At 36.7% G+C, this 17,294-nt stretch overlaps 1 protein-coding gene across 4 annotated transcripts in view; it reads right to left on the bottom strand.

Moving 5' to 3' along the window:
* Window positions 1–17,294, bottom strand: part of RBM27 (RNA binding motif protein 27) — a 77,316-nt gene that overhangs the window by 32,014 nt on the left and 28,008 nt on the right. The window contains exons 6-9 of one of the 4 annotated variants that reach the window (XM_016192883.2): window positions 16,613–16,876; window positions 13,368–13,661; window positions 9,925–10,059; window positions 422–586 (exon numbers count right to left, since the gene is read on the bottom strand). In XM_016192883.2, the coding sequence (XP_016048369.1) occupies window positions 422–586; window positions 9,925–10,059; window positions 13,368–13,661; window positions 16,613–16,876 (858 nt within the window). The remainder of the gene's footprint in view (window positions 1–421; window positions 587–9,924; window positions 10,060–13,367; window positions 13,662–16,612; window positions 16,877–17,294) is intronic. The other 3 variants (XM_007533963.3, XM_060180358.1, XM_060180353.1) reach the window with 3 other exon arrangements.

The raw sequence follows: 17,294 nt of genomic DNA, 5'->3' as shown, positions 1-17,294 counted from the left end.
AGTCCATATGAGAGGCAAAGGGGGAAAAGACACACTCATCCAATGATCAGAAGAAACTAAATGGTTTTGTTTGAAAAGAAAAATATACTTAGTTTTTCTTATAAAAAAATACTCATTAGCAAACATTCAAATAAATATTCTCTTCTCATCTATCAGATTATAAACTTGTTCAAGTAGCATGACTGTGTTACTAAGGTACTGAAAGTAAATACAGCGAACACAAGAGATGATAGACACACATGAGGCCTAATCATCTAGTAGTCACTAGGGACAAAGAAGCAGAGGAACAGAAAACAAAATTCAGTAGGAGTTTGAATGGGAATTTGAGACAACAGATCAGGATGCCAGGCCACCTCTTAGACTGGTCAGTTTACATTACAAGAGATCAGAGTGGTGGATGGTCATCTGTAGCAAAGCTTACCTGGGACCAGAGGGGTGGGACTGGAGACTGAGGTATGGTACCCAATGGAGGATCCCATGAGGTTTCGAGGTGGCACCAAACGAGCTGCCAACAGAGGAGGCGGTGTCCCCAACTGAAGTCGCTCAGATGCAGCAGCGCCATGTTCACGAGAGTACATGGGCTGTCCTATAGAGGAAAGAATAGGAGGGCAGCTGGGATTGAAAGTCATGAGCTCCTCTTAAGTAATGATACTCTTGCTGAGACTTGGAGTCAAGAACAGAGAAATCACATCAGCAAGAATAGTAGTTAAGGAAGATGTTACTGAGATTCTAACTCAAGAAATAGACATGCACCTATGATTAGGATGTACTGAAGTATAAAGAGGAAGAATTAGATATATGAATTAGTGTTCTCCATCTTCTTAAATCTTAAATGGAATAATGCTGATTTTATCCAAAAGATTAACCATATGAAGTTTTCAAAGGAACCCTGATTTTATTCATATATATATAATGAGTTTTACATGCAATGAAACCTGTGAATTTGAAGACTAGGGCTCCATAGAAAAATATTAATACTTCTCCCTAAGCTAACATCTTCAGATTTGTACAAACTGTACTCCCATAACTAGGAATATAAAAAAAGGAGAATGAAGGAATTAGAATAAAACATAAGCATACTAAGAGTAAGAAATATTCAAAAGAAAAAAAATGTTATTCAACACACAGGTGAGAAAAACAAAGAAAAGAAAAAGACAAAAGTCCATATAAGCAGGTCAATTACTATACACATGAAACTACCTCAGACATTAAGAACCATTTTTTGAAGAAAGCACATGTACAGTTCATATGTACTGATGCAAGAAAGTTAAATTTTACGGAACAGGATTTAAAAAATGGCAAGAAATCATAATGCATAACTTCCTATTGATTGGTCATTTGATAGTTCCCTTTTCACTGAAAAGTATTCCACATGAGAACTATTCATAAGACTTAATATTTTATAAGCAAAGTCTGCCATAGACCTGATGACAAGACAAAAATAAAGCAAATTTGTAACTTTGCAGATAATTAAATGGCCATAAAAACTGCAAATTTCCTAATAAATCTTCAATATACCATAATAGGAAAGCCACAAAGCAAACACTGAACTTCCCAGTAAAAGAAACAGACAGGCTAAACTTTTGATACCTTTGTCTTTGCATGTAAAAAGTAAAGATGATAGATCACACAGGCATCAATCTTTTAGAAATTCACATAAAAGAGTCACTATAAAACCAATCTGATGTCTCTTCTATAACCCAGAAATAACTTTAATAATGATAATTTCTTACAGAATGAAGTAATGTATACTGTGGCTAAACATTTAGAAAGAAACAGTCCCACCTGCAGGAGAAAAGCTTACGAGTGGTTGCAGGTGTCTCTCTCTCCCTCTTCATCACTCCCTTCCCTCTAGATTTCTGGCTGTCTCTATCCAATTAATAAAGATAGTAGGGAGTCGGGCAGTAGTGCAGCACATGGAGCAAAGCGCAAGGACTGGCATAAGGATCCCGGTTCAAGCCCCCCCCCACCCCTCCCTACCTGCAGGGGAGTCGCTTCACAGGCAGTGAAGCAGGTCTGCAGGAATCTATCTTTCCCTCCCCATCTTCCCCTCCTCTCTCCATTTCTCTCTGCCCTAACAACGAAGACATCAATAATAACAATAAAAAAGGGCAACAAAAAGGGAATATTTAAAAAGATAGTAAAAATAAAAATAATTTTTAAAGAGAAAAATGGGAAGTGCAATCTCAATCCGTGTGCCTTGTGTAAACTTAGAATACAGAACTCAGTGGATTAAGTCTATTTAATAACTTTCAAATTAGTTTACATAATATCTTTTTAAAAAGACCATACATTCAGCCACTCATCATCAGAAAGATGAGTGTTTATTCAAATGAAGTCTGATTTTCTTAAACAATGCATACTAATGCCTTTGAATACTATTTAAAAAATGAACGGCTCGGGAGTTGGGCAGTGGCGCAGCGGGTTAAGCACACATTGCGCAAACGCAAGGACCGGCGGAAGGATCCCGGTTCCAGCCCCAGGTCCCCACCTGCAAGGAAGTCCCTTCACAGGCGGTGAAGCAGGTCTGCAGGTGTCTGTCTTTCTCTCCCCCTCTCTCCATTTCTCTCTGTCCTATCCACCAACAACGACATCAATAACCACAACAATGTGAAACAAGGACAACAAAAAAGGGAAAATAAATAAATAAATAAAAATTATTTAAAAAAATTCTTTAAAAAAAAAAAGGCTCCTTAAATAAAAAGGATATTCTAGGTCCATAAGCCACATGGTAGTATACTTTTTCCCCAAAGCAAGACACAAACAAGAGCATGTCAAAATTAAAATGACCTGTAGGAATCACTAAAGAGAGAGATCTCTACTGGGGTCACAAATGAGACAATCTAAACATCAAAATGAACTAATGGAACTAAAAATGTTGAGACTCCATAAGGTCAAATCCATGCTTTCTTTTACTTTTTTGAGGGGTTAATAATTTACAGTGTAGTCTTTAACATAGGCACAACCTCTTTGTTGTTTTTTTTTTTAGAATTTCAATTCAAACTATACTATAAATATGCAAAGAAACTGGGCAAATACTGTCATTTAGATGAATGGTCATAAATTACACTATTATGCTCCCTTTGGAAAACAGCAGAAAGCCAACTTTCAAAACTAGTTGGGTTTCTGCTGTTTTCCAAAGGGAGAATCATTGCATCTTTAAAAGTATCATTAAAAGAGACGCTGTGCCTTGTAATTCCACCTTATCATCAAAGAAGCTTTAATAAGTGTAATTTATGACCATTCGTCTCAATGGCAGTATTTGCCCAGTTTCTTTGCATATTTATAGTATAGTTTGAATTCAAATTCTTAAAAAAAAAAAAAAAGAGGTTGTGCCTATGTTAAAGAATACACTGTAAATTATTGACCCCCAATAAAAGAAAGCAAATATAATTCCTATTTTCTTTTTTTTCTTTTTTTTAATTTATTTCTTTATTGGGGAATTAATGTTTTACATTCAACAGTAAATACATAATTCCTATTTTCTTATAAAAAATTACACTACAAGTGACTATCTGCAGTAACCAAGTGACTATCTGTAGAGCATAGTCAATAAATGTAGAAGAAATTATAGAATTGAATTTAACACTTTCATAGAGCCTAAGGAAGCAACAGGTCTAGGCAATGTTACTAAATTTGTTAAGGCTATCAGGAAAAATACACTTGTATACTGGTCAATAAGTATAACAAAAAAGGAGACAACTTGATATTATGCACATGATATGTTGCAATAGGAAGTATACAGCCACATCAAATAAATTTAAGTCCAGAAAAGTGAAGTCTCTCACTTAAATCTCCAACTTCAAGGAAATACAGGAGATTGGGAAATGTGTTAAATGACAACAGGAGATACAATGTGTCTTAGTCCAGAACATGAAAAAATTCTTCAGGATAAATGATCTGTTTCAACAACATGGTAGGGGAAAAGTATGGAGGGGAAATCATTAAGATTTAAGAAACATATCAACTAAATTTAATGTGTTTTTGAGCCAGATCCTCAAGGACATTTGTTGAAGTTGGGTGACAAAAGACTAGGTTTGGACTATTTTAAATGGACCTGGGGAGAGGGCGTGGCCAGACACTGACAAATTGGATTAAATTTAAGTAAAGCAGTTAGTATGCTCAAACAGATTCTGGAAATAAAAGAAATTCAACCTCACCACCTAGCTGATAGCATTCTTTTTTTTTTTTTTTTAACACAGGAAAAGACTGGTTAGAGCTCATTATGTACTTTTGTTCTAGGAGGGAGTTCTGAGGAGCGGATAGCTCTAAAGGTAGAAAAAACTGGGAGAAGAGGGGGAGATGCAAAGGTTTGGGAGTCTTCCATTCCCTCACCTGAATGTCCAAAACCCAGTCCCTGACTTTCCTGTCCTCTCCCACTTCCAGTTGTATGAAAGGCTGGCACTCTCTGGAAAGAAAGAGACTGATTTAACAGACCCCAGGCAATAATGCAAGATTCTTTATAGATGTAAAAGCTGGTATAGCAGAATTTAGCTTTCTGTGATATTGGGTTGTAAGCTTTTTCCAGCTTCATTACAATACAACTGGGAAGTAGCAATGATTGGGTATGTGACAATAATAAACTGTCTTCCCCTCCTCTCTCCATTTCTCTCTGTTCTAACAACAATGACATCAATAACAACTAAAACAAAAGGGCAACAAAAGGGAAAATAAGTAAATAAAATTTGAACTAAAAGTTTAATTTAGAAAAACTAAAATGACATTATCTTACAAATATTGATCCTATTTACCAGTTATATTATCTTTTCTATAAGAATCCAAAGTCCCTGGCACACATTCAAAAGTTCCAAGAGATAAATGATCCCAGATTTCTAATAGGAACAAAATCATTTAAAGGAATAAAATAACCCACTGACAAATTTTTTTCTTTGGATGGCATACTGTAAGATGATGAAATGAGTAACACAACAACTAATGCAACGCAAATCCAAGTAAAACACCAGAGAAGAAAAACTATAAAAAAATACAGCAATTTGGAGTTAGTATATTGCATCAAAGTAAAGTAAAAGCCTCTGGGGTAGGGGGAGGTTCAGGTCCTAGAACATGATGATGACAGAGGAAGACCTAGTGGGGGTTGAATTGTTATGTGGAAAACTGGGAAATGTTATATATGTAAAAACTATTGCATTTTACTGTCAACTGTAAACCATTAATCCCCCAACAAAGAAATTTTTTTAAATAGTGATTTGAGTATGATTTGGCATAGAGAAATGTCAAACATTCAAAAATTAGATGAAGCACTTTTTTAGGATAACAAGAACTACTAATGCTTATATAGCATTTTAGTAGCTTTAAATAGCTGGTAGTAGGAAATATACTTTGAGAAAAATTACATAAATTCATTTGAAGACTAACAGCTTCAATCTTATCAAGGATAGTACAGACCTTATCTTTTAATTTTTTCCACAAAACTAGTACAATAAACTTAACAATTATAAAATATTTCTAATATGCATGTCTTCTTCAAAGTAGCAGAAGAGACAAACCAAATTTAAGGCAGAAAGAATGTACTTTAAAAAGATCCTGTGAAAATGGTAAAAATACAGTCAGTGGCTGAAAATCTGAGTAAAATGTTTTTTAACTGTATGATATTGCTATCTTCCCATCTAGTTAATCTCACTGTACATTTCATTGTAGTTTAGTTTGGCTTCATTTTCCTATTAGAGTAAACAGAACCCATTCATTTCATGCAATACTGAGAATCAATCCAGAGACCCACAGGTGCAATGCATGCATATGCTCTACCACTGAGTCACTCACTTCCCGTCCCCACATCTCCTCAAAGTCTCCTTCAAGAATATGTGTCACATTTTAGCTCAACCAGAACAAAATTTCAAACAGATTTTTTTAACTGTTAACATTGATTATTTTACCAGAGCACTGCTCAGCTCTGGCTTATGGTGGTTCAGGGGACTGAACCTGAGACTTTGGAACCTCAGGTATGAGAGTCTCTTTGCATAACCAATAGGCTTATCTACCCCCATGGCCCTTGATTTCCTTTTTTTTTTTTTTTTCTATGAACATTTGCTATTAATACTTAAACACTACTATCAGAAACCACAAAAACCCCACTCAGTTTAATAAAGGGGAAACTATTTTTCTTTTAACATTCAATTGTTCTATTCCAGAACAAATCATAACTAAAGACTTGATGAAGTTTACTTTTGACAAAATTATTTTCTTTGTATGTCACTGGCATTTCAAGTATTCTGTCCACTTAGTAAAATACACTGCAATAGTATTTTGGATTTTGCAAGTTTATAAACACCTATTTCTTTCCCACTACAAGATTTTTAGCTTCTTGTTAATTATTTATCTGTATATTCTCTGTACCTGATACTGAGCAGACTCCCAGTCTTGCCTCCATAAAATCCAAATTTGAGTTTTCTATAAAAATTTTCTCAATAGTATAATTGCTGTCCTTCACTTACATTTTCTATGGTATGAATTTAAATGGCAATAAAATATCTTGTAATTAAAACTTTTGCAGGGCTAGTGATTGGGCTGTGGCGCACAAATTTAAATGCACGTTACAATGCTGCAGGTCTGCCTCTCCCCACCCCCCTATCCCCCATCTTCTCCCCCATGCCTCTTGATTTCTATTTCCTAGTACACTAGCTCCTAGTACATCCTTGGTACATTAGCAGGCACACAAATATTTGCTACCTTAATGAGTAGTAACTAAGTGGATTAAATAAATATAACTTCCATATTTCTCTAAAGTAAAAATGGAACCTTCACAGTGAGCTGCAACGTTGAATTTAACAATTTTAAAATAAATAGCAATTACCAATTTTAAAAATTAAAAATAAAATGGCGTTTTTGTTATGAGTCACAATGCTAATATTAACAGTATGAAAATATGCCACTTGCAACACCCTCAGATAAAAATGCAGCTTTTTTTTTTAAGTCCAAAGACATTAATAAATGTTGAGCTGATTTAAGGGGACAAAATGAAACAGTACTAATATATCTTGAAGTTGTGATATGAGAATATGGAAGTTTATTAGACAACTTTACTTCTATGTATGTTTAAAACTTCACATAAATACAAAATGAGATGTGAAACATGCACCAAACTAGAAGACTTAAGTGCTAGTATGAAACAAGAAAGTCAGATGTTTCTTTTCTAAGGTTCAGCTGAATATGATTACATACATATTAAAATTAAATAGTAGGTGTAATGCAATTATACCTCATTTATTAGTAAATGGTTTTTGTTAAGAATTTATATAAAAAAAAAAAAAAGGAATATTCTTCATGTACTTGGAAATTTGGGACCTTGGTAGGATAAAAGAAAAAAACTGTATATGACAGAACCTAGGTCTGTTTCCTCAATAAAATGAAGTGGGGGGAAAAAAAGGTTGTGTGAGTAACCCAAATGTGAAGTAATTCAATGTGGACAAGGGCAGAAATCACTGTATGAATAGAGAGAAAAGATATTTTAAGCACAAAGAGAAAATATTTAATTCATTGGATATAAAAACAAAGAAATGAGTCAGCCACATCTAGATTTCAATTGATGATTAGGTAGCTGAAATTTTCACTGACAAAGAAAATAAGGAGAGATGAGGGAAGAGCTAAGGAAAAGTAATACATTTTATTCAGATTTCAGAAAAGATAAATTTTAAAAAAATGTAATTCAAAAAAGCTGGGGGAGTTAACTAGTACCAGAAAAAAAACAAAACTTTCATGCCTGAAACTTCAAGGTCCTAGGTTCAATCCCTGGCACTACCAGGAGCCAGAGCTGAGTAGTGCTCTGGTAAGAAAGGGGGGGGGTGGTATTGAAGAAGGGAAGGAAAGAGGGAAGGATTGGGAAGAGGAAGAGTACGTGGAAAGGAGGGGAGAGGGATGGATGGATGAATGGGATGGGTGGGCTGACTACAGAATGTGGGCATAAAAAACTGTAACTATAGTATACTATTGTATAGTATACAATAGTCCTACTATATAAATCACTAGATGCCAGGTGCTGCTTTAGATGCTTGAAATATATTGCTTTCTCTATTACCCAAAACAACTTTAACAGCATGAGCAATGTTCTTATTTCCATGTTACAGAAGATAAAGCTGAAAAAACAGAAATGGGGAGTCGGGCTGTAGCACAGTGGGTTAAGCGCAGGTGGCGCAAAGCACAAGGACCGGCATAAGGATCCCGGTTCGAACCCCGGCTCCCCACCTGCAGAGGAGTCGCTTCACAGGCGGTGAAGCAGGTCTGCAGGTGTCTATCTTTCTCTCCTCTTCTCTATCTTCCCCTCCTCTCTCCATTTCTCTCTGTCCTATCCAACAACGACAACAACAATAATAACTACAACAATAAAACAACAAGGGCAACAAAAGGGAATAAATAAATAAAATAAATATTTAAAAAAAAAAAGAAAAAACAGAAATGACAATTGGCAGTAAGTAATGGGGAAACAGGATTTTAATCTGAGTTCAATTACTTTGCTGAATCATTTCTCTGTAAGACAGAGATGATGTTTAGTCGGCAGAACAAACTTCATGATAAACACTGTTACATGAATATGAATATATTCATAAAGTGATCTGGCTCTATAAAGAAAATCTCACAGTCTGATTATTTTGCCACCAGGGTTATCACTGAGGATCAGTGCCTCCACGATGAATCCACTGCTACAGGTGGCCATTTTTTCTTTTTCTCCTTTCTACTTTATTTGATAGGACAGAGATAAATTGAGAGAGAAGTAGTAGATAGGAGGGAAAGAGAAAGAGACCTACAAGTGGGAAGTAGGAGCTTGAACCTGGGTCCCTGCCTCCTCCCCTGCAATCTGATATCAACACACTTACTTCTATATTTGTGAAGAAAGGAATTTCTTAAAAGTTTTAGTAAACTAGAAGAGAAAAAAAAAAGAGAGAAAACGAAAAAGAAAAAAGTTTTAGTAAACTAAAAATAAATTAAAAAGACAATTTGAATTTAAATAAAAACAATGTTTACATACAGGTAAACATTAACTCTTTGGGCCAGGTGGTGGTGCACCTGGTTGAGAGCACGCACTACAGTGCATAAGGACCCAGGTTCAAGCCCCTGGTCCCCACCTGCAGGGGGAAAGCTCTTTCTCCTCTCTATCCCTTCTCCTCTCTCAATTTCTATCTCTATCCAGTAATAAATAAGTAAAAAAAAAATTTTTTTAAGGAAAAGAGAAAATTATTAAAAAATTATTTTAAAAATTTTAAAAAATTAACTGTCACAGTCTAACCAGTAATATAAAAGTTTGTAAAACATTCATTAGTTACTTTTAACATCCAGTGCCAAGCAATGAACATAGAACCTGTGGCATATGTAATACTACTGGCTAAAGACAGTTCCCAGTCCTGGTGTGTTGTTTTTTTTTTTGGTCATTATTTTCAAGGAGGAAAATGACAAGACATGAGAAACAGAGAAAAGACATCACAGTGCCACTCTGACATTCAGATTACTCCTACATGTGGAAAGGGCTCAAACTAAGGCCTCACTTATAGTGAGGGTGTGCTCTGCCAAGCAAGGTATCTGTCAGTCCTAAATATTCTATCAATAATTTAAATCACGCTATCTTCAGCTCACTAGGAATATTTTATCTGACCTACTGTGATAGTCTTATATTTTAGAAATTCTATCAAAGGAGTACTTTTTGCAGAGACGCTTCAAATGTAGTTCCTAAAAAAGAAAGTACAAGTTGCTAACACTACAACAGTGTTTCTTCAACACAGAAAACTTATTCTTGATCATTATCACACAAGAAATTTGAAATTTGAACTATATAGCAGAATCATATAGTATCAAGCCTTGTGAATAGTTTTTACATGGCACAGTGCATCAGGATATAAATTACATTTTTTTAACGTATGATATGAAAAAATGTGGCTATTCTACAACCCAGGAGTTCTAGGTGAAACATTCACTTACGTTCTGATACTGTATAAAGGAGGTTCTGGGGTAAAGGAGGAGGTAGTCTTGCTCCCACTGGTGCAAGATTGGGCACTGCACTTGTTCCAGGCGGGTCACGGTTGTTTATCAAGCTTGACTGTGTTATTGGTGGTCCTACAGACAAAAATGAGAGATGGGCGTTAGTAGTTTCTACCTGAAAAAGTACTCAATATACTAACTTGAATATGTCTATCTAAACTTTGGCAGAGACTAGAATTAAAGTTCAGGAAAAGAAATTCATAACTGCAGTTATTATTTTATTTGTTCATATATTTTAATAGACAGAGAAATTAAGAGGGGAGGGGTGATTGAAAGAGAGAGAAAGAGACACCCACAGCACTACTTCACCACTCCTGAAGTGCCCCCCCCACCCATATAGGGACCAAGGGCTTAAATCTGGGTCCTTGAGCACTGTAATATGAGCACTGAACCAGGCTCACCACCACCTAGGCCACATAAATGCAGATTATCTAAACAGCATTTCAGTTTTAAACAAAACTAATGTAGGCCAAAGAGGGAGAGTGGGGGAAAAAAAGGGAAAAAAAAGACAAAGAAATTACTGCTTCTAAGGGTGGGGGGTAGGATTTAGCTGGGAAAAAAGTTGAATTAAGTTTATGGGATGATGGCCAATTCTATAAACACATTAGATGTACTGGTATCTGCAAGAATCAAAATTCAGGAGTAGAAGGCTACATGACAATAAAAATTAACGTTGACTGAAGAAAATAAATAGTTAACGTATTTGTAGCCAATGTACAATTGTTTCAATCTTTCTGTTTAAAATAATTTATAGCAGAAGACTGAGGAGAAATAACATCTGGAATTTAACTATTTTGGTTTCTTGTTCGTCTTGTTTCACTTTTGAGTTTAAATTTTAATAAGATGATCTCATACTGAAATAACATCTAGACAGGCTTCTTTCACTATCCAAGTTATTGCATATCCATAAAATCCTTGGCTCATTCCCCCTTGACACATTAAAAAGTAGAAAGTTTCTTAAATTATCATTTTCAACATTTCTTAACTTTAATTTTCGTGAGTAGCATACTGATTGTTTAGAAAAAAAAGCTGCAGCAGGGCTGGGAGACAGCTCACTAGGACAGAGTATTATCTTATTGTACATGAGCCCTTAGATTTGAGCCTCTGCACAATTTGGGAGCACCATAAAAAGACAGCACCAGGGAGGAGCTGGTGATGAGACAGTGCTTCATCTCTCTCTCTCTAAAACAAACAAACAAAAAACAATGGGGAGAGGTAGAAAACTGGGTGAGACTGGCAACTCTAAGGTAGTACATCTCCATGGGGGGGGGGGAGTTGACCCTAAATAATAATAAAGAACTGGCAGTGGCACATACAACTGAGTGCACAGATTACCATGCACAAGGACACAGGTTTAAGTCCCTGGTCCCCCACCTGAAGGAGGGGAAACTTCATGAACAGTGAAGTTGTGTTGCAGGTGTTTTCTCTTTCTCTCTCCCCAAATTTCTATCTCTAAATAAAGAGAAAGAGAAAAAGAAAAGACAGCCACCAAGAGCAATGGATTCACTGTGCAGGCACTGAGCCCAAGCAATAACTTCTCGTAGCAGTTAAAATATATATATATATAGGGGGTTGTATTGTTAAATGGGAAACTGGGGAATGTTATGCATGTACAAACTATTGTATTTACTACTGAATGTAAAACATTAATTCCCCAATAAAGAAATAAATTTAAAATATATATATATATACATTACTCATAAACAAAGATTCAGATTAATATATGTATCTCTGAAAATAAGCAAATATAAAAAAGTGTATGTGAAAATGAGAGGGAGGGTAAATGAGTAAAAAATAAATATTGATAACAATTCAAACTGTATGGATGGAACATGTGGTAGAAATGATTGTTCTACCTCATTGTATACTTAAAAAACATTCTATAATAAAATAATTAACTTTAAACACTTATATCATTATTTTTAAGAGATTTAAAGGCTGGGAAAGTTCATTAAAATATTGGCACTGGCAATTTCATTTTAAATATTGCCTTTTATTATTATTATATTTATTTATTGGATAGAGAGAGCCAGAAATCAAGAGGGAAGGGAAAGATAGAGAAGAAGACAGAAAGAGACACTGTAGTACTGCTTCACCACTTGCAAAGCTTTAGGTGGGGACCAGGGGCTTGAACCCTGGGCCTTGTACAATGTAACATGTGTACTCAACAAGGTACAGCACCACCTAGCACCCAATACTGACTTTTTTTTAAGGTTATGCAAAAGACTTTCACACCTAGGTCTCTAAAGTTCCAGGTTCAATCCCCAGCACTATCACAAACCAGATCTAGGCAATACTCTGGGGAAAAAGATCCACTGATTTTAAGGGGACACCAGTGTGTGGACAACTCCACTGCTCCCAGATAGGTAAGAGACACTACAGCACCCTTCTACTCACAGTAAGCTTCACCTTTGCATGATGCCTGTGGCCCACACATCATCACCAGAGTAAAGAGTAAAGTGTGTTCCACCAAGTTTTTATGCCTGAGGTTCAGAGGTCCCATGTTAATCCCAAGCACCACCATTAGCCAGAGCTAAGCAATGCTCTGGTGAAAAACAAACTATGGACGAACCATACAAATGACAAGTCCTACACTCTACCGCTGAACTACTTCCCTGGTTGCTCCAAAATTTTATTTGTCCTTGCCATGGCTTCACCACTCTGGGCCAACTTTTTCAGATATAAGGAGGCTTGGCAAGACACCACAGTACTGGACTTTCTTTTGCCATGGGGTCCAGGACTCAAACCTGGGTTGCATGCATGGCTAAGTAGGTGCATTCCCAATTTTGCTATCTTACCAAGCTTTAAAAAAATATATATATATATAAAATTATTATTATTATTATTATTATTATTATTATTATTATGGAGGGGATGGAGGGAGAAGAGTGTGTGTGAGAGAGAGACAGAGACAGAGAAAACCAGAGACAGAGTGTGTGTGTGTGTGTGTGTGTGTGTGTGTGTGTGTGTGTGTGTGTGTGTGTGTGTGTGTGTGTTAGGGAAAACAGCTCAAGTGGTAGAACACTGGACTTAAGTGCCTGAGATTCCTCAAACAATCCTCAGCATCACATGCTGGACTCTGACTTGTCTTTCTCTGACTCATGTGAAACTTTCTCATATGTAAAAATAAATAAATGTTTTTGAAAGGGAGAAGAGAAAGACAAAGACCAGAGTCTCACTTTGACATATGCAGTGCTGGGCGTAGAAACTAGAACCTCATTTAGTCTATTAGACCAGAGCTCTACCACTGTACCACCTCCCAGGTCTTCCCTTACCCTCCCCCCTAAAAATTTAAATTTAGTGTCAAGTCAACTTAAGAAGATGTGTTCTTCTAAATGTAATTCTCCAATAAAGAAATGCATATTCAATAAATATATACTTACTTGGTATGGGAAGCACAACAGAAGGTGGAGGCTGGCCATGTCCTTGGGGAACAGGAAGTCTCATATTGTGTCCAGGACCTGGACCTGGGCCTGGGCCTGGACCAGGTCCAGGGCCTGGGCCTGGGCCTGGGCCTGGCATTGGAGGCATTAACATTGCAGGAGGTGGTGGAGGAGGAAGCCCAGGAGGAGGTGGAGGGAAAGGAATCATGCTTGGCAGAGCAACTTCATCAACAACCAAGGGATCATTTCCATGATCAAACTGACAAAGGTCACCAAGGACACAAAATCCTCTTTCTGTAAGAATTAAAAAAAAAAAAAAAAAAAAAATTGGTCACCATGGAAGAAGAAAAGTGGAGGAGAGGTGTGATATAGATAGAGGAGGTGGTAGGCAGTAACTAGAAATTTAAGGGGAGGTGTGGTATGGTATTTATAGTTACAAAGTGTAAAGTTGTACATCTGAAACTTAGTTTGTAAGCCAAGATTGCCTCAATTTTAAAAAGGGGGCGTGTGGCACACCTGGTTAAATGAACATGTTAGTATAAATGTTGTAAGGACCCAGGTTCAAGCCCCTGCTCCCCACCGGCATGGGGAAAGCTTCACAAGTGGTGAAACAGATCTGCACGTGTCTCTCTCCCCACTCTGGATCCCCCCTCCCCTCTCAATTCTTCCCTGTCCTATCCAATAAGAAAATAAATTTAAAAAATTTTTAAAGGTACTATTTATGATCCACCTAGAGTTCAGAAACAAGTCCTTAAAAAATATGCCAGTCTGATCTGTTAAGAAATCTTTCTTAACATTATTCTGAGGTAAGTGTACAGTCTACTTACTACACAAAAGAGCAGGCAACTAACCAATATAAGATTAACCCACCTACTATTAATAACTTTTCATAATAATAACTCCAGTATTTTAAAAAAAATATTAAGGATGGAGGTAGATAACATAATGGTTATGCAAAGAGACTCTTACACCTAAGGCTCCAAAGTCCCGGGTTTAATCCCCCACATCCCCAGACTCTAGAGCTGAACAGTGCTCTGGTTTAAAAAAAAAAGTGGTCCTGGAGGTGGCGCAGTGGATAAAGCATCGGACTCTCAAGCATGAGGCCCTGAGTTCAATCCCCGGCAGCACATATACCAGAGTGATGTCTGGTTCTTTCAATCTCTCCTATCTTTCTCATTAATAAATAAATAAAAATCTTAAAACAAAAAAAACCACAATACCTACAAATAAGTTGATGAAAGGAAAGGGTGGGGACAAACGGCATACTGGTTATGCAAAAAGACTTTCTTGCCTAAGGCTCAGGTTCAATCCCCTATACCACCATAAACCAATGTTGAGCAATGCTCTGGTTTAAAAAAAAGATATAGGTAAGGGAGGTAGCATAATGGTTATGCAAACAGACTCTCAAGCCTGAGGCTCCCAGGTTCAACCCCCTGCACCACCAAAAGCCACAACTGAGCAGTGCTCTGGTTTGGTTTAAAAAAGAGAGAGATCAAGGGAAAGATGGGAGAGAATAAAAGTAGCTGATTTAGATAAAACTTCAACTACCTATTTTTACCACATTATACCAAAATTACCATCTTGCCACATCTACAAGTTGAATTGTTAAACTATTTAAATAAATATGTCCCAAGACATTATTACAGCACTGTAAATGGTAGCAAAATAATAAAACATTTAAAAGTGCATCAAAAAGGAAAGATTTAAACACATTTTTTTAATCTACAGATAGAAAAGAAACCTAAAAAAAATAAAATAAAATAAACAGTAAGGAAGGGGGGCTGGGTGGTAGCATAGAAGGCTAAGTGCATATGATGCAAAACACAAAGACCGGAGCTAAGATCCCAGTTCGAGCCCTTAGCTCACCACCTGCGGGGCGGGGGAGGGGGGGGTCGCCTCACAAGCAATGAAGCAGGTCTGCAGGTGTCTATCTCTATCTCTCCCCGTGTCTTACCCTCCTCTCTCGATTTCTCTCAGTCCTACCCAACAACAGTAACAATAATAACAACAACAACGATAAACATGGGTAAGAAAAGGGAAAAAATGGCCTCCAGGAGCAGTGGATTCATAATGCAGGCACCAAGCCCCACTGATAACCCTGGAGGCAAAAAAAAAAAAAAAAAAAAGGTAAAGAAGTTCTTTATGTGTTAACTAGTAAGATGATTACGGAGGCAGCAAAAAGCTCAGCTGGGTAGTGTGCTTGTGCTGCTTTGCCAAGTGCATGACCCAAATTTGAGCCTGGCCCCAATTGCATTAAAGGGAGCTTCAGAGCTGTGGTGTGTCTGTCTATCCGTGTCTGTCTGTCTGTCTCTCTCTCACTCCCCCTTCCTGTCTCTAAATAAATAAATCACTATCAGGAAATATTGTGGGGACAGGCGGTGGTATACCTGGTTAAGTGTACATATTACAGTGCACAAGCATGCAGGTTCAAGCCCCTGGTCCCTATCTGCAGGGTGAAAGCTTCACGAGTGGTAAAGCAGGACCTCAGGTGTCTCTCTGTCTCTCTACGTCCCCCTTCTTTCTCAACTTCTGTCTCTATCAAATAATAAAAATAAAATAAAATATTGCTAAATGAATAGAACATAATTCAGAAGAGAGAGATTAGTAGGTAAACATTTATCTTTAAAAAGCAGAGGCAACTATATGTATTTGTTTCTGCATGCATGCATAGACTGTTTTGGTAAAGTTATAGAAGAAATTGTTCTTGGGAAGCAGATCTCTGAGATAGGAGGCCTGGATAAGAATGAGAAGACTTCTGAATTATAATTTGATTATATTCCCTACATAATGTATATATGCATAGTATCTATACAAGTGTTAATGAAATGTCACTGGCATACTGGACTAGGGTTAATTATATTGTCAGCTTCTACATGTTTAAGATACTTTAAAACAAAACAAACAAAAAAAACATACTCACTTTAAAATCATGATTTACACATGCTAACAAATTCCCAGTGCTACACACCACACAAACGACAACCGCTAGTGTCTACCAAATTTTATAGTACCTTATAGTGTTTAAATTTTAAGAACAAAAAACTAAAGGGTCTGACCTGAATATTTTCTTAATTAGAGTCTAACTATTAAACCGAATAAAACAAGCAGAAAATGCCAAGAGATTCTCCTCCTCATTTACCCACCTCTAGCAAAGTTTAGGCTGTGATTTTTAAGAGTATGCAATAGAAGCAACATTTATTAGACTTAGGGAATAGTAAGAAGAACAAAATAAAGAGAATTTTTACCATCATAATCTCTGCAGCGCCTCTTTGGTGGTGGGTTTCGGCCAAAAGAATTGGAAGAGCTGTGATTATTATAGTAATTAGACCAACTCTCTGTTGTGTTTTCAGAGTGGTGCGCAGGTGCTATCACAGTAACGGTGCTGGGAATAGACTGTGCCCCAGAGGAATACTGCTCAGAAGAGTTTGGAGGTGGTGCAGATACAGGTACATAGGAGCTCTCCAAGTCATTTCTTTCACTCTTAAACTTTGATCTTTCCCTGTGCTCTGCTTAAAGATAGTAACAAAAAATAGATCACATATTTATGTTCTTAGACTGTATTTTCTTACAAAGGAAGAAAGAAAAATACTGAAGTCAATGTACTGAATGGGGCATATTTCAAAGTGCTCTCAGGCTGAGGAGACTAAGTAATATTTATGCAAAAAGACTTTCATGCCTGAGGCACCAAAGGTCCTAGGTGCAATCCCTTGTACCCCATAAGCCACACTAGAACAGTGTTCTGGTTTAAATTAAAAAAAAAAAAAAAAAAAAAACCCTGGGTTTAAAGTGCTCTCATTAATAATAGGTACAAAAGGACATTAACAAAGTGACAAATTTTAACAGTAACTTCTGTAAAATCACCTTTTTATTTATAACATCAATATCAATACATAATAAAGGCCGATTTCTCCACTAATAAGAACACTA

Source organism: Erinaceus europaeus, chromosome 2, assembly GCF_950295315.1.
Source record: "Erinaceus europaeus chromosome 2, mEriEur2.1, whole genome shotgun sequence".
In the NCBI taxonomy this organism is placed as follows: Eukaryota; Metazoa; Chordata; class Mammalia; order Eulipotyphla; family Erinaceidae; genus Erinaceus; species Erinaceus europaeus.
The sequence above is the reverse complement of the archived record's forward strand: the minus strand, read 5'-3'. Positions and strand labels throughout refer to the sequence as shown.